The sequence below is a fragment of the Centroberyx affinis genome, unplaced genomic scaffold, assembly GCF_046629955.1.
Source record: "Centroberyx affinis isolate AG114_WGS23_722 - 3 ecotype Tasmania unplaced genomic scaffold, CSIRO-AGI_Caff_v1 ptg005091l_1, whole genome shotgun sequence".
Classification (NCBI taxonomy): Eukaryota; Metazoa; Chordata; class Actinopteri; order Beryciformes; family Berycidae; genus Centroberyx; species Centroberyx affinis.
Window position 1 is genome coordinate 585,994 of NW_027282520.1, and position 27,579 is coordinate 613,572.

Here is a 27,579-nt window from a genome sequence, read left to right on the forward strand (position 1 = left end):
AGAACTTTGTTTATTGGTTTTTAAACACAAACTGACAATAATTTAAAGCGCCTGTAAGTGACAGTGACATAGTAGTACAGTAACAACCATGTATTTTATTCTTGCGTCGTGGGTATGTTGCTTTGGGCACTTTTTATTTTCATGCATATAAACCTGTTATTGTCATTTTACATTATGCGGTGTCATGAGAAGAGGAACCTTTGCCAACTTGGCAACTTTGTCGCTAGATATAACAACTTTTCAGACTCCCCTGGCGACTTCTCAAAAGTGACAAATCTAGTGACCTTTTCTAAACATGGGGAACAGTGTTAATGTGTTGAATCGGCTGAATCCCAAAGCACCTGGTGACAAATTGGGCAGCTGACAAATTGCTACTTGCTTGTCTGATGATCCAAAGAGGTCTGATGATGAGTAGCTCATCCCTTCACTAAGAGCAGGGACTGTAGCAGGGACATTAAGTATGACATTAAGTTTTATAGGTGAGAATACAGTCACTACGGTTGACTGGATACGGTTAGTCATGTTTCAAACTCACCGGTTTTGTGTGATGAAGACTTGCACGTGTAGACGTGTCTTGGTGAAATGTGGAGTCTGTGGTGAACTTTTCATTGCTTTGTGGGATTCCTGTGGCATTGGATTTATGGTCATCACAAGGGAAATCCTTCATGTACTGTGAGTAAACTGTGTTGTTATGCAAGACGAGGCATCAGTTAAAGTTTCATCCATCCATCTGTTTTTCCAGGGCTCATGAATATTCAGAGTGCACTCAGGGTTTAATTTAGTCCCAAATTTGAAGCAGAACTTTACTTTAAAAGCTGTTCATTCAATATATATTTTAAATAAAAATGTATACAGTTTCTGGTGATGAATTTTTTAGCACAGTTTTTACTAGTTATTGTGCATGGGTGTTACTACATTCAATTACAGATTAATTACAGATACTGTCTTGTATGTCTTGTTTAATGTTTATTAACCACTGACTGGCAATGTCAAATCTACAAATTTCAATTATACAATAAACAATGTCTAGCAAGTATAAAATACACATAAACAACCCAATACAATTCTATACTATTCTATATTATTTCAAATACTGATCATTCCCAATAAGACATCCAGGATGCTAAATTGTTCCATGAGGCCAGACATTGCCAAATCCTTTGAAATCCCTCACACTTCATGACAAATTGTTAAGTAACTGCATTTAAAAATAAGAACACCAACGATACAGTGTATGTCCCATTAGATTCTGCTAGTTTTTACATCACAGAGTTAAAATAGGCTCAGGATTCTCTTCCTCTGCATTCTCTATCAGTTTACTGGTGTCCACCACGTCAGGCTGGGACCGCTCACCGTCGAAGTAGAGAGGGTTGTCAAAGGTGGGTAAGGGACGACCAGACTTCTTGTACAGGAAGAATGCAATGGCTGCCAGTATGGCAATGACAGTAATGGCCAGCATAACTGCCAAACCTATGTGGCCAGGGTGACGGAGATCCAATATTGGATGTGCTGCACAGATTCAGTAAGTAGATGATGATCAGTCAAAGGAATTAGAAACACAAAATTTAAACAAATTCATGTGGGTTTTGATGACTAAAATATTGTATTGATATTTGACAAGTACAGGAGTTGAAGAGATGTAACTTACTAGGTGTTGGTGATGGCTTTGGCAGTATCACTGATAGGAAAGAAGAGGGGAAATGTGATAAGGTAACAAACCTTTCATAAAGTATAGAAGTTTCCACAACAAATTAATTTCCATTAATTGATGATCATTACATCATTACACCCGTTATACATTCTTGTTATAACAACAAGATCACAAATCCAATCTGCAGTGGGCTGATGGTCTCACCTTTGGGTGTTTTACAGATGTACGCCCTACGCCAACTGTGGCCTGTCCTCCATGTCCCATCCGAGGACTGAACCTTTCCATAACTGTCGTCATCAGGCTCATCTGGACCCCAGTTAGTATAGTCCATGACTGTTTTGTCCAACCACAACCACTTCCCTGGGGACAAATAGAAAGTCTGTACATTTTGTCTTTGATACTCTTTGAACCACCATTTAATATCCTTATGTAGCTATGTTTTACATAATTTGTTGTCTGTTCTCGGTTAAAAGAGTAGCCTACTTGCTCATTTAATAATGTATGTCTTTTATTAAAGTGTGGAAGGAAACAAAAACGTTCACAACCTTGCAGTTCTCCCAAGGTATTTAAATCAAGAAGTAAAACAAACAAACAAAAAAAAAACTACACTTGTTGAACAATAAAGGATATAATTTTAAAACTATTACATTTTGTCCAATATAACCTGAAATGTATACATTTTCTCCATTTGTTGTTCACCAAGTGTAGCTTTTCTTGCTGTCTAATGTCTTTATTCAACAGGAATACATCAATAAATAATTCAGCAGTATGAATTGTATATTGTATGCTTCAATGCTGTAGTTTGAAAATGACATTTTCTTCATTTACTGTTCACAATTTGTAGCTGATTTTTTCTTTTCATGAAAGAGCAGAGAGTGTAACTGTACCTTTGTGAGTTTTAAACAGGCCGATCCAGAAAGAGTTGTGGCTGTCTTCAAAGATCTTCACATTGCTTTTAATGAAGTCTTGCTCAGAGGGATCCTCAATACTGGCTAGGTTTCCACCTTCGCAGCACAAAATAGTCAGTTTTTAATGAAACAGTTTACTGCTTTAAACTTCAATATTGGACCATCCACAGAAAAAAGCCTTACCATGTCTGACACAGTTAGAAGCTGCATCTGCCCACTGAACTTCCTCTGTGATGAAGACATAACAATGACCCTTAAATGGTAGCCAGGCAAAAGGCTGACCTCTGTACTCTATATGCCCCTCTTCAGGGCAAACTCCAGGGAACTGGGTTGACTCTGTTGGTGGCACATCTGTAGGAGAAATATATGTAAGATTTGGGATCCACTAATTCCATCTTTTCCTGCTTTGAAATCCAATGCAATGAACCGTTTTGACACAGTGATCCTAGATCATAGTTGTATAATAAGCAAATTATGCCACATCATGAAAACCTAGAATTCATATATGTATTAAACAACAATTTGCCTATAATTTAGAAACGACAGTGTTACAAAAATATATATTTTGCCATTTATAATCACTTAAACTTGAATGATGTTGGCATTTAACATGATTGAATTATACATGACTTATACTGACATGAATTATATTTCTACTCAACATACCTGTAGACTTCATACAAGCACTGTTCATGGTCCGATTGCAGAAAGCAGTCTTCCATTTTCCATCCACATCCAGGTACACACAAGATCGGTTACTTGGTTCACCTGCATCCCAATTGAAAAGGCTCATGTGCCATCCATCAATATACCTGAAATAACCACCAGTCTGAAAGCAAGGATGGATCAAAATACATTCAATTACAGAGTACAAACTGCCTGATTAACTTTTTGGTTACCTTGCCTCAAACATTTATTGAATAAGCCATTAAATGAAAGAATTATTCAATTTCACTGTTTCACTGTCTCACTGTAATTTAAATAATTTAATAATTTTTATTAATTTAACATGTAATCACATATCTTTTTCAAAAGAATCTGTAATTTCTGTGATTCCTACAGTGATTAAAGGCAATCGGTTACTCTCCAACCCTAATAAAATGTTTGTGGAATGACTTGTCTTGTAATGGTTGGTTCTTGTGGAGCTTATTAAAATCAGCACTGCCACTTTAGGATTTTGTGCTCGTCATGGTTAAATTCTTCAACCAAAGACTTCATATTAAATTTAATAAAAGCCATCAATAATATCAATACATTATTTATAAATAATTTTAAAGTATATAACAATTATATGTACAATATAAAAAAAAACACTTCTGAAAAAACTTCATCCCTGAAGTTAGTCAATGTAGCCGTTATGAGTTTAGCACCATTTATAGAGGTTAGTTTTCTGTGCTATTGTGAGATACTTCCTGCCTTGTACCTCTGCTTTGTTCAGTCCAATCCACAGAGGAGCCTGGACTTTCATGGCCTGCAGCTCAACATAGGCCTGTGCCCACTGATTTCGCAGGCTAGCCAGTTTAGCACCATCAGCTTCACAATGCTTCTTGGCTTCATTCCAGGTCATATTTTGAGTCACAATCTTAATGGAGTCATTAGCCAGCTTGACATAGCTGTCAGGCGTTGTTGATTCTGTTGTGGCTGGTTTAGACGGGTCTGTTGAAGGCAAGAAATTAGAGTGGAAGCGCTTTTAGTTTTTACATTCAACTTAATGTCAGGGGCACTGTGGCATCATCACAGTTTATATACACTAAGTAGTTATGTTTTCATTTCCATTTTCTTGAGAAGAATAAAATCATCCATTCACCAAATTCAACGTTATTCAGGGAGTGTACTGTTTGAATAGCAAATGACACAGTAATAATAATACAGCCCAAAATGAAAATTCAGTCATTAACTCCGTAGGCAAAACTCTTGGGATTAGTCATCCCTGTAAGGGTTGAATGTGATGATGCTTTCCATCAAACTCATATAAATCTGCTCCAGTACGTCTTGGCTGGTGCTAAACCTCACTGACTTCCTTGTTAATAAACCAAACTTCAGCAAATTCCTAATGTAAGAAATACTTGAGGACAATATTATTTCTTTCTTCTCTACTACAATAATTTCTAGACCAGAGGAGGATGTAGAAAAAGAGGGCAGACGATGAGCTCACCAAGATTTTGAAGACAAACATATCTATTGGTCTCATCACAGGACTTTGATATCCATTTCCCAATCCCACGGGCAGGACTGCTGCTCATCACAACACACTGCTATATAGAAAAGGAACAGTTAGGGAAATGGCAAACTCACAGAATCCAAGGTAATTTTGGAGGGATCATGATGCATTTTCTGGCTAAGAATACAGCATATCTCTCATAGGGCAGTTTATTCTGTTTTAATTAACATTTATTCTCTGTAGAAAAAATGAAGAAAAAAAAGTGATTTAGAGGGATCATGATTTTGTGGTTTGGGCCTGATAATACTACTGTTATATAAAACTAATTGGGATATAAAACTTTTGGTATATAAACTTGTGTAACAACATTAACTAATTTGAATATAAAATTTGTGCAGTGTACAGAACGCGTTCAATCTCACATTCACTGTCCACGGTGCATGTTCAGTGAACACATTAGCAACATAACCTCTTCAGACTTTAGTTTCAATTATTTTCACATAAGCTTCTGTTTGACATGTCGTAATGGCAACTCACTACGCTTTCTTTAATTCTTCTTGGATTTCTGCTTTCACCTCTTTGTAGAGCGTGGGTATGCATTTCTCGCTGAAATGCTGTCAACTTGGGATGACACACTTGGGCTCTAACATATTAAGTAACTTGCAAAAGCCTTTGTTTTTGACTATGTTTCAACATTTCTTTACAAATAAAGTACCAATTGGTGGACGTTATATTCATAGCTCATACCTTCTGGTTGAAGTAATTTTCCCAAAAAAAGGCAACACTTCGGATGCCTTGCAACGGCATTTTTTTTAATTAAGTGTGCAGTGAAATTTGTGGTGTATTTTATTTTGGCTTTGCCAGTTTTACCAGACATGGAGTGGTTACATTGCTATGATGAATCTTTGGTTGTCTGGCTACATTTTCACAACATCATGCTGTCATTTGGCTAGCTGGAACATCAGTATGACATCACATCTCTGGGTTATAGCTTGGTGAGAGAGTTCTTCATGTGGATAAATGCTGTTTGGTCTGTTCAAGGTCAAGGTGTAAGTCATGACAAGGGTTACGGTAGGGTTTAATATTCCACTATAAAATCAAGTTTGAACATCTTACCTTATTCGATCTTTGATAATAATGGTAGTGGAATGGATCGTAGAAATCCATCTACAATGGAGAATCAAAATGTCAGATCTTTTTTTTTTTTATCAACAATACACAAAAAGAAAAAAAATGCCAAAACTTGATATTATAAACAATAGTGCTGTATACAACTCAATTCCTCATTGAGGCAGCTCCGCTACACAACATTTTACAACATTACTACAAAGCATGTTCCACATTCTTGATTTGCTAACTAACTAGCCTAGTGTAGTTGAAGATACCAAATAAGATTGTTTTAATCTCCCAATTAAAAATGTTTAACTGGACAATTGACACAATATTGTTGATATTATTGTGATCATTATTAGCGTAATAGTTAACCTGCCAGTCTGGGTTAGACAACTCAAGTCAAGTAAAATGGCAAAACTTCCCTAGGTTTTCACTTTTTAGGTGTTTTAGACTCAATTTTTAACTTTTTAACAGTAACTAACCTGTACCAAAACCTGTGTAAAGTCTGTTTTTATCAGTATAACATCACAATTTAGAGTTTGTGCTCTCTGGTTTATAGTTTGGGCATAGACTTCATGTTGACAAATGTTGTTTGGTCTTCTAGGTCTTGACAGTAACTAAATGCAGTGGTATTCCACTTGAAAATCAAGTTTGAACATGTTACCCGATGCCTTCTTGAAATTCTTGAACGGAAGCGAGGACCCTACAATGGAGAATCAGTGTTCAGAGCAACAATACACTAAAAGTAAAAATAAAAACTTGACATTATAAACAACTGTGCTGCATTCAACTCACTTTCTCATCACAATACTGAATAGACACTGTTTGTGTTTACTTACAGCATAGTCCCAGTTGGTGTATTTCCTTGGTCGCCCATCAGTCCAGTAAAATTCTTGACCATTTACACTTCTCATACCAATCCATAGGTCTGTAGAAGCCTCAGCCATTTGACTGGTTAAAAACACTGAAAATTTAAAATAGAATGGTGATGCAAGGTTCACCAGACATTTTTGTATGTATTTTTTAACCAGTTGTGATTAAATGAAGGCTAGAATCGTGTTGTATGTTCAAGGGTTTTTGGTGTGTTCTTATACCCTTGCAATGTAGAACCCCTTTTCATAGATTCTTAACAGAAACCCATATATGGGTTCTACCTGCACAACAAAAAAACTGAAAACACTTCCTGAATGGGCATTTGTTTATACTTCAGAGCCAAGTAACCATCCATTATCCAGTGACTCATTTTAATAAAAAAGTCAATGATTCTAATTTATCATAGCTTAGTCCTGGAAGGACTTCACTATCACTGGCATTATGTATCAACAAAGTATTGACCTTGAGCATTTCAAAACCATTCACTCTAAAAATCAATCTTTCTGATTCTGACTCCATGAGAAAATAGCAGAGCAAAAGGTTTCTTTTGGAAAAGGAACCCTCACAGAACCCTCTTTTTTAAAAGAGGTGCTATTCACATGCAAAAACATTTCACGCAAAATTGTACTATACAAATACAACAAACCTTGCACACGACGTGAGAGAATAGAGACTAAATTTCCGCTCATTTCTTTGCATTGTGTCCTTGCTCCATCCCATGTGTCCTTCTGGCTACTGATGAGGTAACACTATAGGTAAGAAATGATATGTTGATTTTGAACTGCTGAAAAATATACCAATCACATCCACCCAAACATTGGACCCCATTTACCAACAGATTTCCAAACTGATTTGTTCATAAATCCTTCATATCCACATTTACACATGAAAATCAAGATTTATCAAAGTTTTCGTACATCTGAATTGTGTGTACGTCCAAACAAAATTTACACCTAACTCAGAGCATGTGTAAAGCATGTGTAAACTCGTATAAACTGTGTAAACTTGTATTTGACCTCAAATCTCTCACTTTTATTAATGAAACTGGAGGGTAAATGGGTTGCTTTGAACATACACTTACTTTTTCTCAAATTATTACATAGCATAAAGGCATGAAGCAATATTTTAATGAAACTAAAATAAATTTGTTCGATTACAATTAATGACTGATCAATGTTATTAGCCCCGCGACAGCAGGGGCACTATGGATGGTATTGTCGGTCACTCGGTTGGTCACTAGGTCAGTCGCTCTGTTCACCACTTTATGGGTCACGTGGCCTGCAGGGAGTTAGACAGCAGACTTTCAAGCGGGAGACCTGAGTTTGATTCCTGGCAGAGACGCTTCAACAAAATTCACTGACGCGGGGCTGATAGACTCTTACTCTTGATTTACTCTGGAATTAGAGACTGTTGAGGATCTAAAATGCTGCAAAGTCTCAAATAATCTGAACTCAGAGGAAACAGAGAAGCAAGGGAGTGATTTTTTCCTACTGTCTGACGAGGTCTGTTCACTTGAGCCTGTCGGCCGGTGAATAATACTGTATCAGCACTGGGCATGATCTCGCTGTCCCTATCTGAATCAATTCCAGAGACCAACACATCTGCAATAATAGCACTGATGCCATCGGTGTAGCAGAGCCCACCAGCAGTTACTCTCTCGCCTCGCCCCCCTGGCCTTACCATGGTTGGCAGCGCTTTTTAGTGAACAGTTTTAAATCAAACCACTTTCTTTTCACTTCTTGCACGGTTCTCTGTGAGGATATAACTGCGTTCACCTGCTCCATGATCTCCGTCCATATGGCCGTAATGCCATTTTGGCCCGGAATTAGGGATGGGAGGATATAAGATTTTATCTTTTATCGCGATAAAAACACTCAAGGTAATTTTATCTTGGTGAATTTCCATTATCGGGATAATCGTGAATATCCTCACATGAGCGTGAATATCCTCAAAACAAGTTATTCATTTACTGTGTATTTACAACACATAACTAATTGAAAGCTTGGATATCAGGTTGATAGGTAGATTATTTTTATTAATGGATTTTTTTCTCTCATTGTGATTACCTGCTGGGTGTTGGCAAGAGTCTGAATCTGTCCTTGTTTGTTTTTCACTAAAAAGGATGTTCACCAAAAATAGATATGTGTCCTATGATGCAATAAAAATATTTGTTTCTTAACAAAATGTAACGTGAAGTGATTCCAGTATGTTTTAGTGCCATTTTAAGAGTTTTCAGCATATTTTGATGATTATTGGGATAATATCGTGAATCGCAATTATTTTGGCCAGGATAATCGTGACATGAAATTTTCATATCATCCCATGCCTACCCGGAATGTTTGTGGGTGTTCTCCTTTAGTTTATATGCCATTTCTGACGCGATGATATTATGTTAATTCATCATAATTAATGTCCCGTAAATACTCTTGCCATTTACAAGTGATTGGGATTCGTCAACATCAACGCACGTGAATATGATTGAAAACAAATGCTTCTGAAAGTTTGATGAATGCAGCACAAGATTTTTGTTCATATTATTTTAGGCGGAAATACATTGATAAACAAGGCCCATTGTCCTTGTAAAGTTACCAGATCCCAATCTCACATGACAAAAAAGACTGAAAGCTTGATACATTAATTTCACAAAAGATGACATCTTAAAATGAAAATTAACTGTGACCTCTGACCTTGGAGTCAAATTTTGACCATCTGTCTGGGCAGCCACCTTTAGGAGGCACTGTGGGGGCTACAGTGGTGTTGACAGGCGGTGAACCACCTCGTTTACAAATGGACTGGTGCTCCGACCCGCAATTAGGATTATGCCAGAACCCTGTGAACACATTGAAGATATTATGTTCAACATTTCAGCAAATACAATGTACATTTATTTAATGTAACATCAAATCCAACGATAGTGCTTTGTTAATTTTTATTACATGCATGTTTGACAGTGAAGATGAATCAGTCTTTAGTTTGCTCACCCATAGAGTAAGTCATGACGGCACAATGCTCATCATTGTTCTTGAAATCAGGTTGATTTTCATCCCACCTTTGAAACGCCAATGGAGAATCATCCATCCACCTTTGTGCAACACAGGCAAATCAGTTAAAATTTGAACAGACACTGAAAATCTTTAAGCAGCTTATTAAGTCAAACTCAAGCATACAGAAGGCTTAACCTCCTGCGACTCTGCGTCCTCATATGAGGACCTTGGATTTTGGCTTCGCTGTGCCTTATACATCATTTCTGTTGACTGAGACCTATTGTACTCAAATGAGGACAGTTTTTGCTGCCATCTAGTGGTATCAATAGCACCTTCTGTAGAAGAGGTTGTAAACAAGATGGCGTAGATCATATGAAACTCATTCTACTGGTGCAGCACAAACAAAAGTAGACAAGATAAAAAAAACCTGCATAAATTTTGATGTTAAAATGTGTTTATTTACAATTAACAGCATTTGTAGTTTGGTATGGCATGCTAATTTGACATTTTTTTGTGATACTTTTGAGCCAGAACACCATTAATCACGCAGTACTCATGTGAGGACAGTGGGACTACATTCCCATGAAATTCATCCAGAGAGTGTGGAGAAGTCAGAGAGAACTGGGCCAAAATGGGCTGAGAGTAACACTTTGAAAGTGTTTTGGTTGTAAATATAGATAGAACAGTAGTTTTGCATGCAATAAAATTAGTCTACATTGTTTTTATTTGTTGTTTCTGTTTTTGCACTGCAAGGTTAATACATTGAAATAAAGAATTTTATGCATATTGGTGACTTTCTTGTGTTATGCAATAGAAGGTAATATTAAAATGTGACATTTAATGCTACAACGTAAACCCGTTGTCCTCATATGAGGACATAATTTTTTTCACAAACTACTTACTCTTCAAAGATGTTGCTTAGTTTCCATAGTTATCAGGTGCTACTAGTTCCAAATAGCAATGGAAAAATAAAAATACACAAAAAAGTAGGGGTCTCAAGCGTAAACCCCAGATACAAATCTGTAAAGTGTGACATCTGATGGTAAAAAGCATGCAACTGAAATTGCCATCTGCTATTGGCTTATCTTTGGTGGCAAGTGATGTCACCTTATATAGAGTACAACAGGTGGTGACATCACCTGGTACCAAAGATAAACCAATAGCAAACGGCAATTTCAGTAGCATGTTTTTAGATGTCAGGCTATATGCGGATTTGAGTTTGGGGTTTATTTACTCTTTAAATAGGCTTCCCCCTCCCATTACTGCTCTCAAACGGACACATGTTTAATATTGTGTGATGTGTCTGTGTTGATGTTTTTATACTTGATGTTTTCATACATATATTTTTTTTTATGCTGCTGAAGTGCCAAAGAAAATTTTCCTTGTCACACACTGTGTAATGGATAATAAAGATTGATCTTATCTTAACACCGAACGGCACTCTCTTACTTCACATTGAGTATTGCTTGTTCAACCGGTGTTGCAATCTGACTAATTTGTGTAAGCTTTGGCTAACCTACCGGAGCATAGCAATATAGTAGAGTGGATCTATTCTTCTTGGTAGTATATTGGGTTAATGATGTGGTTATCCTGATTATTCCAGGAATGTAGTAACTTAAAATACAGCAACAGTTGATACTGCATGGGACTGTGCAGCATCTGTACTTGTTCCATTTCCTTATGATGAAGCCTACTGTGCTCTTGTGAACTCTCAACTTTTTAGAACTTGTTTTCTACCGTTCTCCAGATCTAGCCTATGCTTCCTCATGATTCTGTCTTTGAATTCTACAGATAGTTTCTTGGACTTAACGGTAGAGTTTCTGCTCTGACATGCATGGTCATCTGTGGGACCTTATAGACATATGGGTTTCATCCTAAATCAAGTCAAGTTGATTGGCCAGAGGAAGACTCTAATCAAATTGTAGAGATATCTCAAGGACATTCAATGGAATATGGAATATGCACCTTGACTCCATTTGGAGTGTCACTACAACGGGGTTGAATACTAGGACATTTTTACAAACTTGGTAAAAAAAAAAATTGTGATTAAAAACACTTTGAAATTATGGGTTATTGTGTGTCTGAAAGCCATTTTGAATTAAAGCTGTAACACCACAAAATATGAAAAAGGTCAAGGGAGTTGAAGTCTTTCAGAAGGCACTATACATTTCAAGTTGTCATACATTTGCATTTAATTCATACTCACCCATATGTTCCATCAAGATCCACTGTCAGACCTATGTAATAATAACCGTAGCTTCTGGATATCTACACACACACACACACACACACACACAGAACACACACACACTGAGACCTACAGTACTTATATTTTATGACAGTGAATTATATATGCTGAATTTGAATGTCATGACTATTCAGCAATACAAGTAATGTACCTTAAATGTCACTGCCTACCTGTTTCCATAAAAAGACATTTTCAGCTTCACTGTTGATAACTACCAAGTCGCCATGCCTCTGTTGACAGAAGTGACGAGCCTCTTCCATGGCCATTAGTATCCTATTAATATAATACTGATTTCCTCCCCATTGAAGCCATCCGTCTGCAGTGACATTATGCTCTGCAAAGATTTTAGAGGTTAGCGTACATATCTACTGCATATATCTTTTTCATATTTTTTTTTAATATATTAGCGTGTATTCTTTGTGGGACAAAGAATAAAAAAAATGTGTCCCATACATAACCCACAAATGTATGTATTTATGTAATATTTTTTATGTCTGACACCTTGTCATGATCTGTTGATATATATTCAAAATGAAGAATTTTAGATTATTATCAGATTATCTTTTAGTGTTTTTTCGCAGGTGTGATCCCCACTAGCACCAATGTGTTTATATCAATGTGGTCATAGAATGGCAACTCACCAGTGACCGTGTCATTTGGAGATGGCTTTGGAGTCACTCCTGTAACAGCAGAGGAAAAAGACAGTTACTCTCAGAACAAAAGTCAGTTGAAAGCAAGCACAGCAACCCATACTGTGAGCTGGGGCTGAGCCTTTCTTCATGAGTTTTTGTTTTTTGTGGTAAATGTATATGTATTTGGAAGACTCAAACTGACTGCAATTATACTGTGCTAATCTCAAATACCTAATAATTACGTCTGAAATTGAGATGTCTTAGTGTGAATAAAATCCCAAATCCTGGCAGTGCTAATGCCATGTTCTACCTTGTGCAGTGCTAGTGCCATGCTCTACCTGGGGTAGTGCGAGTATTAGTACCATGTTTTACCTTGTGAACTGCACAAGTCCACAGTACAAGGATAATCTCAGGATGATGTAGTGAGTAAGAAAAGTCTAGGATCCAGGTTTGAGGCCCCTATTGGAAAGCATTCACCCTGCTGAAATGTCCTTGAACCGACACATACTAGCTCCAGGGATGCTGTTCTGTAGACCTCCGTGTGTGAAGAACAGGGAAAATAAAATGTACCTCCCCAGATCAATAAAGTGTCACGTTATTACATAATTTGTGGCTTCTGTAGCCAAGAGGTTTGAGAAACAGCCTTAGCCACTGGTTCATATCTCCACACTGGCTGGAAACTTGGGTGTGGAAAGCAAATAACATTATCTCCCTGAACAATCAGTGTTGAGGTGCCCTTGACCAAAGCACTTAATTCCACATTGCTCCCGTTGAGCTGTGCAGTGGCCATCAGTAGAATACTGTGCTTGTAGTGGGCAGCTTGGAAGTGTGAATATACAGTATATAGTCTAGCTCTATGAATGTGATGCAAGGCAGTGTTGAAAAAGAGCATGAATACTCGGTCAACTTTCCCTGGATAAATAAAGCTTACAAAATAATTAGACATTAGCAGTATGCCTTCACTATTTCTTGAACCTGTGATGCCCAAACAAGACAAAGGATATGGATTCAGTTCACATTTTCTCAACTGTACCTGCACGGATCTGACACAGCCAGTCATTGTATTTCTCACACTGTGCATCATTCCAAGAACCATAATACTGCCAGTAAGATGTTTGGAATTCAACACAAGATTCCACATTATTTTTATTGTTTGGCTCTCCACCCTCCCAATGCTGGAAATTTAGCTATGAACACAACAGAACAACAAAAAGCACAATTACTCAAGGTTTTATTGTCTATTTATAATTAGACTTTGATAAACAAACTAAGAAAATAAAGAAAATAAAAAAAAGGTAACTCACTGGGGATCCATCGCTCCATACATAACCGGTGATTGGGTCAGGGGCACTAAGGCCAATCCAGGCTCTTCCATACCTACAGTGTGCAAAATCAGATAAATGAGGCGTTTATTAAGGCTGGGTATTGGCAAGGACCTCACGATACGATAAGTATCACGATACATGGGTCACGATACGATTGTATCACGAAACATTGCGATACGATACATATTGCGATACATTGCAATACTCTACATAATTTACTGAAAATTTAAAAATAGAGCTGAAAATACAACTTGCTGTGTACCACCTGGGTAGTCTAATAATGTACATCACATTATATTGATAACTCAGCGGACAAATTTCCTATTTCACTGCTGTGAATATGATAATTTATTAAAACTAGGTCACCCATGTAGTAGAAATGTGCAATTATTTTTTTAAATTGGAGCCCTATGACGGCTGTAGATTCCCCATATCGCAATTAAGGGGGAATCCTACAACAACCAGAATGCATTGCGCGTGTCACTGACGGTGTGTTCATGGCCAATGTAGCACCAAAGACAAAGTTAGCAGAGACAAAGCAGCATTATATCTCTTAACTGAGGCTTATTTTCATTTACAAAACGTTTTTCCTCATCGAGTCTGGATAAATCGCACCCATTTTCAAAGGATCATAAAACAAAGCAGCGCGCTGGAGTCAGTTACGTTATGTGGAGCAACTCACCGAGTGCTGAACGGTGCCGCTGGATGTAGCCGCAAGTTACAGGTAAAGTTAACACAGTCGCTGTTCGCTCTTCTGTATTCAGAGTTGGCAAAGTCCGATATAATATTCTGTCAGAAAACAAAGTCAGGTTCACCAAAGCACCGTGAAGTTTGTTGCAGCGCGGAGTTTTCTGTCTGTCCCCCTGACGATCCTCACCGGGCGTTCACAGCTGTTCAGCTCCCGGTGCAGAGCGTCTCTCTCGGCTGACGCTGTTACAGCTCCCGTGGTTGCCCTTTCCTCCACACTCTGTTTTGTCTGATTCCACAGCTCTATATTCGGCCTCATAAGTTGTAATAGTGGCGCCACATCTCTGCTCATCTCTGCGACATTATATTCTAAAGCTAGTTGTTTTTGGCTGGACCGCAACAGCGGGGCCAGCCCTACAAACGCGAATGTCTGTCACTCACTGACTGAGTGACTGAGTGATCAAGTGACACCATTGGTCGGCCGTGGCACGTGGCACATCATAGTATCACAGAGCCAGAAATTTAAGTTTCGTTTTCTCCGCCGTCTAGTTTCTCTGCTGAGATCAGGAGCCAGTTTCTCCCACACAGTAAGCAGGCTGACCAATATCATGCATGTAAGCTGAAGCTAAAGTAGAATCTATACAATTATATCATATCACCGTTTATGTCGATGCATATGGCGAGCTCAGTCCACCTGAAGCCCCTCTGTTCTGAGAGAGACACAAACAAGCATGGAGGTTTCATCACGCCGAGGGCTTATTTCCGACCTTCCGGAAGTTTCCCGGGGCCACGGTTCCGGCCGGTGCCACTAGCTGGCCGCTGATTTGTTCCCGATGACGGGTCCCGACAACGATGCGCCCCCAGTGTCCGGCGAACAGCGTTTTCGGCACCGACGGGTAACAGAGCGCCTGGCGCTTGGATTGGCAGGATCAATGCGGGCCGTGGGCACGGTGGAGACGACAGCGGTGGAGAGAGAGACGGGACGCGCTGGAACGATCAGTATGGATGTATGGACTATTATTCTGTATTAGCAGTCTACAGCGGAGTTAGTTACACCATTGGTCGGCCGTGGCACGTGGCACACTCATACACGGTCCAGCCATATACTAGGTTTTGACCTAGTCTTGTTTTGTTAGATTCAGCTCTTCTGGATGAATCACGGAAAAACTTAGCAGTTTAGCTTAGCTGCGGCTGAAACGTCGCTCCGCCGCATTTTAAATCCATTTAAAACATGAATATTTTTTTTTATGTATCAATACAAGGGGCTGGAAAATCGATACAGTATTGTGGAAATAAATATCGCAATACTCAGCTGTATCGATTTTTTTGCACAGCCCTAGCGTTTATTCAACCTTAATTCAAAACAATGGGAGGGGGGGTAAATACATGATGTCTGTGTCTGTTGTCCAATGAACAGTGTGTGTGTTTGTTCATGTTTTTTATACGCATGGGCATTATAACGTTTGTGTAGTTCCTTTATGTCCCATACCCTCCCACTCTTAGCTCAGCAGCACTGTGGATGCTGAGCAGATCTCCTCCAATGGCCCTGCAGTAGTCCCTGGCCTCATACCAAGTCTTCTCAAATGAACGTGATCCTGTAAAGAACTGGAACACAAAGGAAGAGGTGCAGCTCCAATTAATAAATGGAATAGAGGACAAGTTCTTGGTACTCGTTATTCCATTCATCATAATTATGATCATGATTATGTTTAAAAAGGTAACAGTTTTTGAAGTGAGGAGAATGATCTCGCTATGATTGACCAATAGCACAAGCATGTAGACATATTTTTTGTAGGTGGGTATATTTCAACAGTGTTCAGCTGAGTTCAACCTTTATTTCTTGTGGCTGTACCTTATAGCAGTATTTCCTTGATTCCGTAAATTGCCAGCCGTCGGCACACCTGGGAGGGGCAACAGTTAGTGGGACAGGGGTTAAAACTGCCCCCTCTGCCAGGTGTTTGCAGATGTATTTCTCCTTATTGGTGCAGGGCAACACATCCCACAGTCCAGCAAAAATCCCAGTTGTCATGGCAACACAACCGTGTTGGTTGCCTTGCATTGTGGAGGGAACAATTGGAAAATATTAATTGTGAAGCTTTCGTTTCTACAATATATTACAAACGGATTTTCAAATTTCTTCATACCTGGCATTTCAGCATTCCAATGAGTAAATTTCACTGAGTTTGTGTTGGTCCACACAAAATCATAAATGTTTTTCTGGTTTGAGAGCCCAAGCCAGAAGTACTTCTCTGGTCTCATCCCCACCAAGCTGACAAGGAATGCATTATCCACTCTGGAAATATTTAGAGAAGTTAATGGGATTTCTGGTCACATTGAATTATGTAATAACAGTGTATTCACAATGTTTTCAAATCTCACTAAATCCTAATACCATTGAACGTCTGAGCGTCTGTTGCTCAAAAATGGAGCAAAAATAGGTTTTCTTACCCATTTGAAATATCAGCCAAGTAAGAGTCTGAGCTCTTGCATTCATCTTTAGCTTCATCAAATGTCTTTGTCTCTGACCCTACGAAATAACAGTAGGAGCCATGCCTTTTCCAACCCTGGAGTACAGGAAAATACAACAACAAGATCAATACAAGGTCTTCATCATTCAATATCACAGAGTTTCCATTTTTCAAAGCAGCAATAAGTAGGCCTCAAACTTTCACTGCCCTATACCACAAATTGACCATAATATGCTGTATCTGCAGGGGATTGATAGGGTTGTTGATCACTTCACCCGGTGATGACGTTTCTGGTTTTCAAAGCTCACTTTGTCGCCTGGTCTCTTCACCCATTGGGATTTCAAGACACTCTCAATCTCCCCCCACTTACTTGCATTTTCAACTGCTCAGCTATTGAGGACAGTTGCATATATATTACCTCTTCGCTAGACATCTACTGGATCTCTGCTCTAATTAGCCACCTTACTTTTCTCCATTTTGAAGTTGTGTCTTTATCGTTTGTGTCAATTACAGGCCACAAAGGGACGGGAGAGGTGGTTTAGGGCTGTACTAGAGACTTGTGTAGGAGGTAAATTCTATCAATGTTGTTGCAATTTCACTTGTCGTCAATAGAGGTTGATGAAGATTCTAGATTACTCAAAGGTACAATCCACAATTCATGGGATTACGCCCCCATCACCATTGCATCGGCCCACTTGTGTGCTCGTTTTGTAAACACTGTGTTGGAGAGGGTCGTGGGACAAAGTGCAACAGTATCGCCTCCATGTGAGTAAGTAAGGGTGGGGGCAGGATACCATGGTGGCATAGAGTGGAGACGGATCTACTGATTCTCCACCTACAACTAAGAAAGGGCGCACAGAAAAGAAACTTGTGCAAGACCGTTCCCAGCACCAGATCAAAATTCGCATACATCTCTTGCACAGCTGTAAGAGGGTGCACATGAGCACAATTCAAGCACAAATGGTGGATTGTAGCTGTAATGTCCATTTAAAATTGTAATCTCTTTGTCAACAGCCTTTAGTCACCTAATGTCAATGCAGTACCACGGTTTGTTTGAGAAAAAAATTGTGAAAATGCATAATGTTAGGATTTTTGCAAGAGCAGGCACCACTTTGTAGTTGTGGACACACTAAAATTAATCTAAGTGCATAGCTCCATATGTGATAGTGACAATTAGTGATTTTGTGAATCAAATATTGATCCAATAGCATTTCAAGATAAAAGGTAAACATGGATTTTAGGTAAACACCATGATAAACCAGATGCAGGTGTTGCTACTTTTTCCACAAACAAATAAACAAACAAACAAACAAACAAATATTCACTCACAGGCTTGCAACCTATATTCAGGTCCAGTTCATCTCCAGAGGGTTTGGAGGCACTGCTCTTCATACAGATGAAGCCATGTTTCTCCTTACACTCACGGTCAACCCAATTCCCATTCTGCAAGAGGAAAGTACAGTAAAACGCATGTACATGTACAACCATTATTGTTTATTGTTCCCTAAAGGAATTGTCTAGCCAGGGATTTAAAAAAAACATACAGCAAGTAACACAATCTCAGTAAAACCACAATAAAAACAATACAATTTAGCACTAAAGCCACAACACATAGTCATGATAACATCCATAGTGCCAAACAAGGACAATGAACAGGTTTCATTTGCAAATGTTTAAGTGCTTATTTCAGATGTAAAGATGACAAAATTGCTAAGAAATACAGTTCATGTCCTCACATGCTGTCTGGTACAACGGTACAATGACAAGCAAAAAAGTTTGTATTGGACAGAAAGTCTTTGAGGGAGCGAGGGAAGAACAATGTTGCGGCACATCAGGGAAAGAATTTGACCTTTTTACCCAACTTAAACCCAACATTAAAATGAATCTTGAGTGATCGGAAAGCAATCCTATCACACTTATCAACATAAAAATAAAAATCTAGGTGTAAATGCAACCAAGATGCATTGGGTGCGAATTAAAATCTGATTGCTTGAGATGCATTGTGGCCGCAAGTTGGCCGAGTGTAAATGGAAAGGTTTCTCCAGACCACATACGTGATCTGTATAGCTACTCCTGCCAAAATGTTGTTTCCCAAACACTGTCAGGCCACAGGCTAAAACCTACGGAGCCCCTAAAGTGATATTTTTTTATCTTGTGCGCACAAGATATTTATCTTGTGGGAACAAGTTATTATCTTGTGCGCACAAGTTATACGGAGCCCCCAAAGGTGATATTTTTTTTTTATCTTGTGCACACAAGATAAAAAAATATCACCTTCCGGGACTTTAGGGGCTCCGTAAAAACCTCTACCATCAATTGGATGTTTTTATTTATTCATTTTTATAATTATATGTAATGTAATAATTATTATAATTTTTATAATTAATACATTTTGTAGCATGATGGAATGGGCTTATTTGGAACAACTTAAGTTGACCAAATTTGCTCTTAAACCTGCCATAAGCTATTTCAGACCCAGTAACCAATCCTAAAACTAACGTGTGCTACGTAGAGATTTCCGTGAGACGTAATGATATAAACAAACGGCCACCTCTTTCCTAAAGCTTGTTGTCAAATTAAGGGCTGCCGTCGCCCAGTAGCTTTGCTGTGTGTGTTTATAAACTGTGTTGCGGTTTCTGTCACCCTCCAGTGGTCAGAAAAAATCACTTGGTGTAGCTTTAAATACTACACCTGTACCCATTAAGCCCAGACCAGACTTTTCACATATTCTTGCAACTAAATTGCTCTTCTGAAGCAAATAGGAACAAAATGTAAGCTTAAATGGTAGATAAGAGATTATTCTTCCATCAAGGCTGTGTATATGAAAAAGTGTCAAATGTAGATTTAGTGGGCTTAATTGGTACACTTACCCCATATTCATATAAACATATGTACACTGAATTAAACATGACAATGATTCAATTTCACTATTTGTCTTTTTGATTGTAGTTATTTGCAGCGAAAGCTATAGTTTAGTTTAGCAAAAAGGTTAGTTTTTCTCAAATGAATGAGGATTTTTTTCAGGAATTAATTCAACCTGTGCTAGCTATCACGTTCCCTACCAGTGGGTGTATGATGTGAGCAGATATATACAAATAGGCTATATATGCTCCCTACCGCTCCCCTGATGAGAACACAGTCCCCTTGGTCAGTGGAGACATTAGGGTTCCCAAACTCCCAGCTGGTGAATGTGACTGTAGAGTGGTCACCCCAGTCAAACAGCCCCTCTGTCTTCCTGTCATTCAGTCCAATCCACAGCTCATCACTGGTTGCTGCAGACACAGAGAGAAGAAAATGCACCTTGTACTGTAAACCAGCGCCATCTGCACATCTGTTAATATGTGAATAGTGAATCACAGACATTTGCACACGCTGACAAATGACAATGACAAAGTAGTGTTATTATTACCGTATTTTGCATTGTGTTATATTTACTCTTCACTAGACATTTCTGTTGGATCTCCGCTCTAATAGCGAGCTTACTCACCCCTATTGTGAAAATGTGACTTTGTTTTATTTTTTTATATAGCTATTACTATTATTTTTACAACAAACACAAATAACAACCCCAAGCTTCATCTTTACAGGCCGATAATTTACCATTGTTATAGCTGATAATCGTTTGTGTCAAATACAGGCCACTGTAAATTTATCACTAAAGTCACATTAAGGCCACAATAGGGTGCTATGAATAAAGCCAAGGAAACATAGATATAAAAAATGACTTATTTATTTACTTGTAAAAGAAAAACTTTAGAAATTTGACAAATGAGATGAGAAAGAAAGAAAGACCACCCTACCAATTGAGGCTGTAATCATATCAAGTTGGAAAAGTTCATTAAGCCTAGCACTATGGATATGTTTGCAACTTAATAATATTGATAAGGATTGTAACGCAAAAATTAGGGAGATACAGTACAGTTATGATGTATGATTTTAGCTACCTGTTTGTGTGTGTGTGTACGAAATATAGGGCAATAGAAGGCTAATCTGCGTAGCTTTGGTAGGGGGTTGTCACTTGCAGATTAGTGGCTTTCATAAGAGGCTAATTTCACGGCAAATATGCCAACTTCAATATAGTAAATTTTATGAAGTAAATTGTCATTTGCCTACAGTCATAGATCTAATTATATGTTAATTACCTTTACATTTATCTGAATTTTGACTAAATTTACTATTCACGTAATGACCTCAATTTAACCTAAATGATTCAATATTTTCTATCACCCTACTGCTTCTATACTGACCTGTATATATTTGAATAAACCTAATAACTTATTTTGATCTGTTTCTTCATGTACCGTATCCAAGTTGAGAGATGACAAAGCTTTGGTCCTCCACATTGTGGATGCTCGCCAGGTCTCCTCCTTCTTTACGGCATTCAGTCTGAGCATCAGTCCATGTTTTCTGATCTGGACGCTGAAGACGGAAGCAGTGGCCATTGTAGGGGATCCAAGGGTCTGAACAAAATCCTGTCTCAACTGGTAAAAATAACAGAGAAACAGGGACTGAATGATATCATAATATGTGAAAGTGTTATACCAAGAAACAATTCAATGACATAGTAAATAGGAGGACTGATTCTAGAATAGAATAGATCTTTTTCTGTACCTTGAACAGGAGGCGGCACGGCTCCTTTGTAGCAGATGTACCCCAACTTCTTGGAGCAGGATGAACTTTGCCAGTAGTACTGTACACTGGAATCAACAACTGCACAGTTCTGTCCCGGATCAGGAAGTGGATGTCCTAAAAAAAGATGAGGACTTATGAGGACTAATGACTTATGAGGACTGCTGCCCAATGATTGACACTGGCACTGATTATTAATTTGAGGGAACAGATTACTAATTCAAGAGGACAGATTGTTAAACCATTCAGAGATTTGAAAACCAAGAGTAGGGTTTCCACAATTTCACGTGGGTGAAAGTGTGCCACAGCGAGTTAGATTGCAGAGTCTCAGTCAGGAGACCCGAGTTGGATTCCCATAAGGGACAACGGGCCTGTAAGTGGCCCATAGTGGGTTCTGTAATCACTACAGAGAAGTCACTCAGTATCTGTGTAAAGTGTAAAGATACTTGTACAAGAGAACTACAGCCACAGCCTTGCTGCTACACTGTATGATAGCGTCACATCTCTAAAATCTCAATTTCAATTTCACATGAAACAGGTGTAATCACACCTCATGTTGTTTAATATGAAATGTGCAAATCATCCAATTGATTTTGATGTCCAGTTTTGAATTTAACAGCAGGAGGGCAACATGACAACTTTCTCTCCGCTTTGGTCTTGAGTCCAGACAATCAGAAGTGCCCGGTCGGTAATCTGGGCTTGGTTAAAAATTAAGTTATTGTGGATTTGCTATCATTAAGTTGTAAAAAGTTCTGATACATCGAGCACTTGATATTGTAGACGCAATTGTGTAGAGACTCATGGTTATTTGGATCAACATGTTTTAATCGAAGGTATCGCTTAGTACCATCGGCATAGTGGTGAAATGCAACATAGCACAACAACGGAGCAACAAAAGGCTGCACAATTAATCGTATATTAATTGAGATTACGAATATGGCCGTTGTGAAAAGTAACGATTACGGCATTCCACTTAATAGGCTACTCCCCCTTTGTCAAAATCAAGTTTTTCGTAGTGCTCTACGAAAAACTTGCCTAAACAGCAAATGAGCATTTTAACCAATCACAGACGTATCGGTTGAGGTCCTTGAGTGCACTGACGAATCACAGGCTTTCATATTATATGACCAATCCTGAGCCGTGCTGCTGAACCTGCATGAGCATCTTTTGATTTATTGATGTGCAAGTAATTTCAGTGGCGCACCGCTACAATATTGACACAGCCGCCACAAACCAAAAGTTGGTCAATGTATAAAAATGTATCTAAATCTCCAATGCACCTAATGTGCGCATCATGTCATGTCTGTCATTTGGCAATGCACAGACCAGCAGCATTGCACTCAGTCGCCTGTTGTGAAAACGAAAGTGAAACTTAAAATTCCACAATTTACTCCAAACTCACATGTGTTAGAACAGGATTTTTAAACAGTAATTGGAAATGTGTCAAACTGCTCAACACTCAGAAAGTTAACATGGTCGCAGTACAGAGACTGGCATACTGCTGGTTTACCACTGGATTCCACTGAACACGCTGCTGGCACTGTAGGGAAGGACAGGTAATTAATCCTATTGAAATGAACCCCCCCCACCCCACCCCACCCCATCAACAACCACCACCACCACCAGCAAACCTGTGGGAAACACTGGATTTGATTTGGTTGTTTATACAGAATACAGCATATGCAGTTGGCAATAGAGCTGCAACGATTAATCGATTAATCGATTAGTTGTCAACTATTAAATTAATCGCCAACTATTTTCATAATCGATTAATCGTTTTGAGTACTTTTTTAAGAAAAGTAAGTCATAATTCTCTGATTCCAGCTTCTTAAATGTGAATATTTTCTGGTTCTTTTACTCCTCTATGACAGTAAACTGAATATCTTTGGGTTGTGGACAACACAAGACATTTGAGGACGTCATCTTGGGCTTTGGGAAACAATGATCGACATTTTTCACCATTTTCTGACATTTTATCGACCAAACAACTAATGGATTAATCGAGAAAATAATCGACAGATTAATTGACAATGAAAATAATTGTTAGTTGCAGCCCTAGTTGGCAACACAAAATAGGTATTTAATTGCAATTCTATTAATCGGAATTATAATCGCAATTACAATATCAAGGGAATTAATGGGCAATTATAATTTTTGTGATAATCGTGCAGTGAAATGCATCATAGCACAACAGAACAACAAAGTGTTGTATTGGAGAGAAAACTTACCAGAGTCCCATCTTAGATACCGGAAGGGCTTCCCATTAGTCCACTGCCAGCCGTGCTCCTGGTCCAAGACCAGCCCAATCCAAAGTCGATAGTGCTCTGTACCCAATAGTGCTGTGAGTGTGTGTGTATGTGTGTGGTTGAAAGAGGAAAGATGAAGGAAAATGACAAAGTAATGAATCTTTCCCTCCATACCATTTAAGTGGTTGTTAGTAAAGCACAAACCATAATATCCTGTCTGATCATTGTCATAACACAATAGTATCCAAGCACACATTCAATTTATTAATACAAGCAATGTATATGGTGCAATAATAATAATAAAATCAAAATAAATTATGACATGTTTTAAGAAAGAGTAGCTAACTTATGTTGATAAAATAACTGGACTTTTACTGACAGGATCATGTAGATGTTTGAGAAATATTGAATTAATTGTTTTTCCAAAATGGACACACCGCTCCAAAATAGAAATTAACACTTTAAATGCCGTCTCAGCTTATCAATACAAGCTGTTAATTTATCAGAGTATACAATGTGATGTATTCACTTTATCACTACAAGCAGATATCCACAGGGGGGCACTGTACCTGTGATGTAAGCCTGCTCATTGGGATCGGTGATACTGAGCAGGGAGGCACCTTGCTGTTTGCAGCTGGTCTGAGCTTGAGGCCAACTCAGAGCTGATTGTGTGTTGATCTGGTAATATGCTCCTGTTACAACATTTTTCTTCCAGTGTTCTTTGGCTGGGAAAAGTAGATGCATCAAAACCTTTGATGAATTTCTCTCACCTAAAATGGCCCCTGTATACCTCCTTACTTTGACTTAAGTGTCAAAGAGGACTAAATCTAAAACTAGTGGTAGGTGCAGCATCAAAATCATGCATTGTCTAATAGGTACTTTGAAACAAAATGAAACTGCCTGAAGACACAAAAAACTTGATATTGGCTCATGAGTCACAAATGTTTTCATTACTCACCTACTTGTATGTTTGTAATTTGTTTGTTTTTCTGTGGTCTCTGTATGGAATGTTGTCTTATATTGTCTTATCACTACATGTATTCACTGCACCTGACTGTGTAAAGAATTTCCTCTCTAGGACAATAAACTACCTATACTATCCTACTTATTTCCAAATAATGTACACAAGCTAATGCATGCAGTGTAAATATGCTTTCCACATACTGTTGTGTGATGAATGTATAGTTATAATTTCCATAGACAATACTCACAATTAGTAGGGCAGTAGCCCCAGAGTTCATGATCATATTTTGTTTCAACTGCACACCAAGAACGCTTTACTGAGGAGTCAAAAGTGGTGCAGTCTTGATACCACTTGTCTTTGTACAGGAAGGGAAACATGCAAGGCCTGCCAGCTGCATTTCCTTCAATGGTGTAAAGTTCTAAAACGGAATAAAAACAAACAAACAAAAAAAGAGACACTTGGTGTGAGAACATCTTTAACTGCACCGATTAACCTTTTTTAAGAATAAGACACTCTACTCAAAATATGTGTTGTTAAATACATTTGTTCTATCTTTTCCACACCACTGATTTCCAGACACACACACAGGGTCTAGTGAGGAAGGATATACCATTTTGAATTACAATTCTTATAATTCAACTGAAGATCTACTATTACATTTTATGGTTACGTGGTTTAAATACCAGTGCAATCAGTAGCAGTTGGTTACCAGCCTGCCCATCAGTGGGAGTGACATGACCAAGCAATATCAATATCACTCGAGTCAGTTTAAAGGAATGCTCCCAGCACAACTTAATCAGGCTCCACATTATTGAGTCCAAGCTGTTTGTTTCATTAAAGGATAATTCCGGTTGTTTTCAGCCTGGGCCTTATTTTCCTAGTTTTCGCCGTCATGACGATTGTTTGTGTTTAAAACCACTTACTTCACTGTAGAGCGTTCATGGTTGAAAATAATCTGAATTATCCTTTCAGGGAGTTTCCCAAACTTTTCCGGTAACTTCCTATGTAGCATATGATGTATAATGACTTAGTTTACCAAATTGACCTCTGCCTCTAATTTTTCCATAAATAGTTTATAGTTTTGCAGTTCTTTCCATGAAATTATTTACAGTAATTACAGAAATGTACAGTATCCTATCAGCTTCATCAAACTGACTGCTTCCATTTTCTGTGTAACTGCTACATAATTTAATGGGAATTTAATTTTATTAGGAAATTGCAGACCCAGAAAATAAAGCATTACTGAAATTTCCTATCATCAAAGGAGGACTTAATTGTTATTCTATTTTTCCATTTTATGAATTTCGAGGTATGAGTTCTCAAGATCAAGGGAATATGTGATATAATAATGTAATGTCCTTGAATCGCACTGCTTGATATGGCACAGAGGACATTTATAGAGATTTTCTATAACTAGAACTAAAAACCCAACAACTCAACAAAAAAAACATGCAAAACTCAAGTCATAAAATAACAATCTTGAGAAATATTAGGAAAACCTCTAGTCTTGCAGAAAGATAACCTAGAATTACCTAAAATACTCATCCTAAAGAATCCCTGCCTGCATTGTCTTCTTCAGTCTTCCAGTAGTCTTTAGTCTATGAACTGGGTTAATAACTACTATGGAGAATGGAAGTTGTCCAAAACACCAAAGTGTTTCATACTGTACCTCTGTATGTTCTTGTGCAAGCTCCACTGGATGTTCCTGAAATTGTGATGTGGCTGTTTGGCCCTACTTCTTTGGAGAGAACTATTGAGTCTTCTGCTTTGAAGTCTATGTAAAGCTCTTCGCCTTTGAGGGCAAGAAGTGTTTCATTCTTGCATTCCCACTTTTGCAGGTTGCTGTTTTCGTCACAATCGTAGAGGCTTATTTCACTTCCCACACTGTTCCCCTGGACTCCCAGGCATTTGTTGAGCCAACGAACCAAAAGTCGGTCACCAGTTGTCCAGCGCACGTCAAAGCAGTGGTTTCCTCTTTTCACCAAACAAAAACCAGTGGCCTTGTTAGTGAGTGAGAATGGTGAATCTGTGGAGAAAGATTGTTCAAAGAATCCGTATAAAGACACATTGTAAAATACAAATTTATAGTGCTTGTCTCTCTTCAACAGGTTCCTCTCTGTTGCTGTCAATACAGTCTGTTATTGGAGTTGTGTTAGTTCTGTCTATCCTAAATCTGGATTTTATTATTTTTTTTCAAAGCATTATAGAGATGAGATATCAAATCCCAATAAAAATTCAAAGGCTGAACTGAAATGTAATAAGCAAACGAAGTCCTAACAAAGCCAAGTTAAAATAAAATTAGAATCAGAATCACGTCAATCTTCAAGTACAACAAATGTACAGGAAATCATCTAGATAACATTGGTGGCAACATACAGAGTTCACAATACATATTGACCCACATAGTACAGGGACAAACGGCCTCACACGTACAGTGTAAGATATAATGTGCACAGTAGACTCTTCAAGTCACACAAAAAGGCTTTAAATTAAAGCTTCTGATACTGTACCATCTGAAGCCAAACACTGAGATGTTTGGATGAGGAGCACAAAAGCTGCAACACTAATCCTCATAGTTAGCATTCTTCTGAAATGTCTTACACCAGCAGACATTGTTGATGCATTGCTAGCAGAGGACTTATGAGTTGTGTTAATGATCACGAAAAGGAGGTACTCTTAATAGCATTGAC

The 27,579-nt window shown here is 38.3% G+C and overlaps 1 protein-coding gene across 1 annotated transcript; it reads right to left on the reverse strand.

The window, feature by feature from the left end:
- On the reverse strand, positions 1 to 27,525 carry LOC139666693 (macrophage mannose receptor 1-like). Its single transcript, XM_071546004.1, has 32 exons — positions 27,400 to 27,525; positions 26,559 to 26,915; positions 25,137 to 25,307; positions 24,495 to 24,650; positions 23,908 to 24,018; positions 21,662 to 21,796; positions 21,352 to 21,531; positions 20,168 to 20,322; positions 18,380 to 18,493; positions 17,031 to 17,146; positions 16,727 to 16,875; positions 16,435 to 16,634; positions 16,072 to 16,187; positions 13,875 to 13,947; positions 13,604 to 13,757; positions 12,580 to 12,618; positions 12,109 to 12,272; positions 11,897 to 11,958; positions 9,688 to 9,788; positions 9,394 to 9,536; positions 7,353 to 7,455; positions 6,673 to 6,797; positions 6,498 to 6,536; positions 5,837 to 5,887; positions 4,715 to 4,814; positions 3,983 to 4,215; positions 3,226 to 3,388; positions 2,743 to 2,910; positions 2,539 to 2,655; positions 1,856 to 2,011; positions 1,649 to 1,678; positions 1 to 1,509 (listed from the first exon to the last, which is right to left on the reverse strand). The coding sequence occupies exons 1-32, from the start codon at positions 27,500 to 27,502 to the stop codon at positions 1,265 to 1,267; spliced, it is 4,329 nt and encodes a 1,442-aa protein (XP_071402105.1). The 5' UTR covers positions 27,503 to 27,525; the 3' UTR covers positions 1 to 1,264.
- Positions 27,526 to 27,579: the final 54 nt, after the last annotated feature.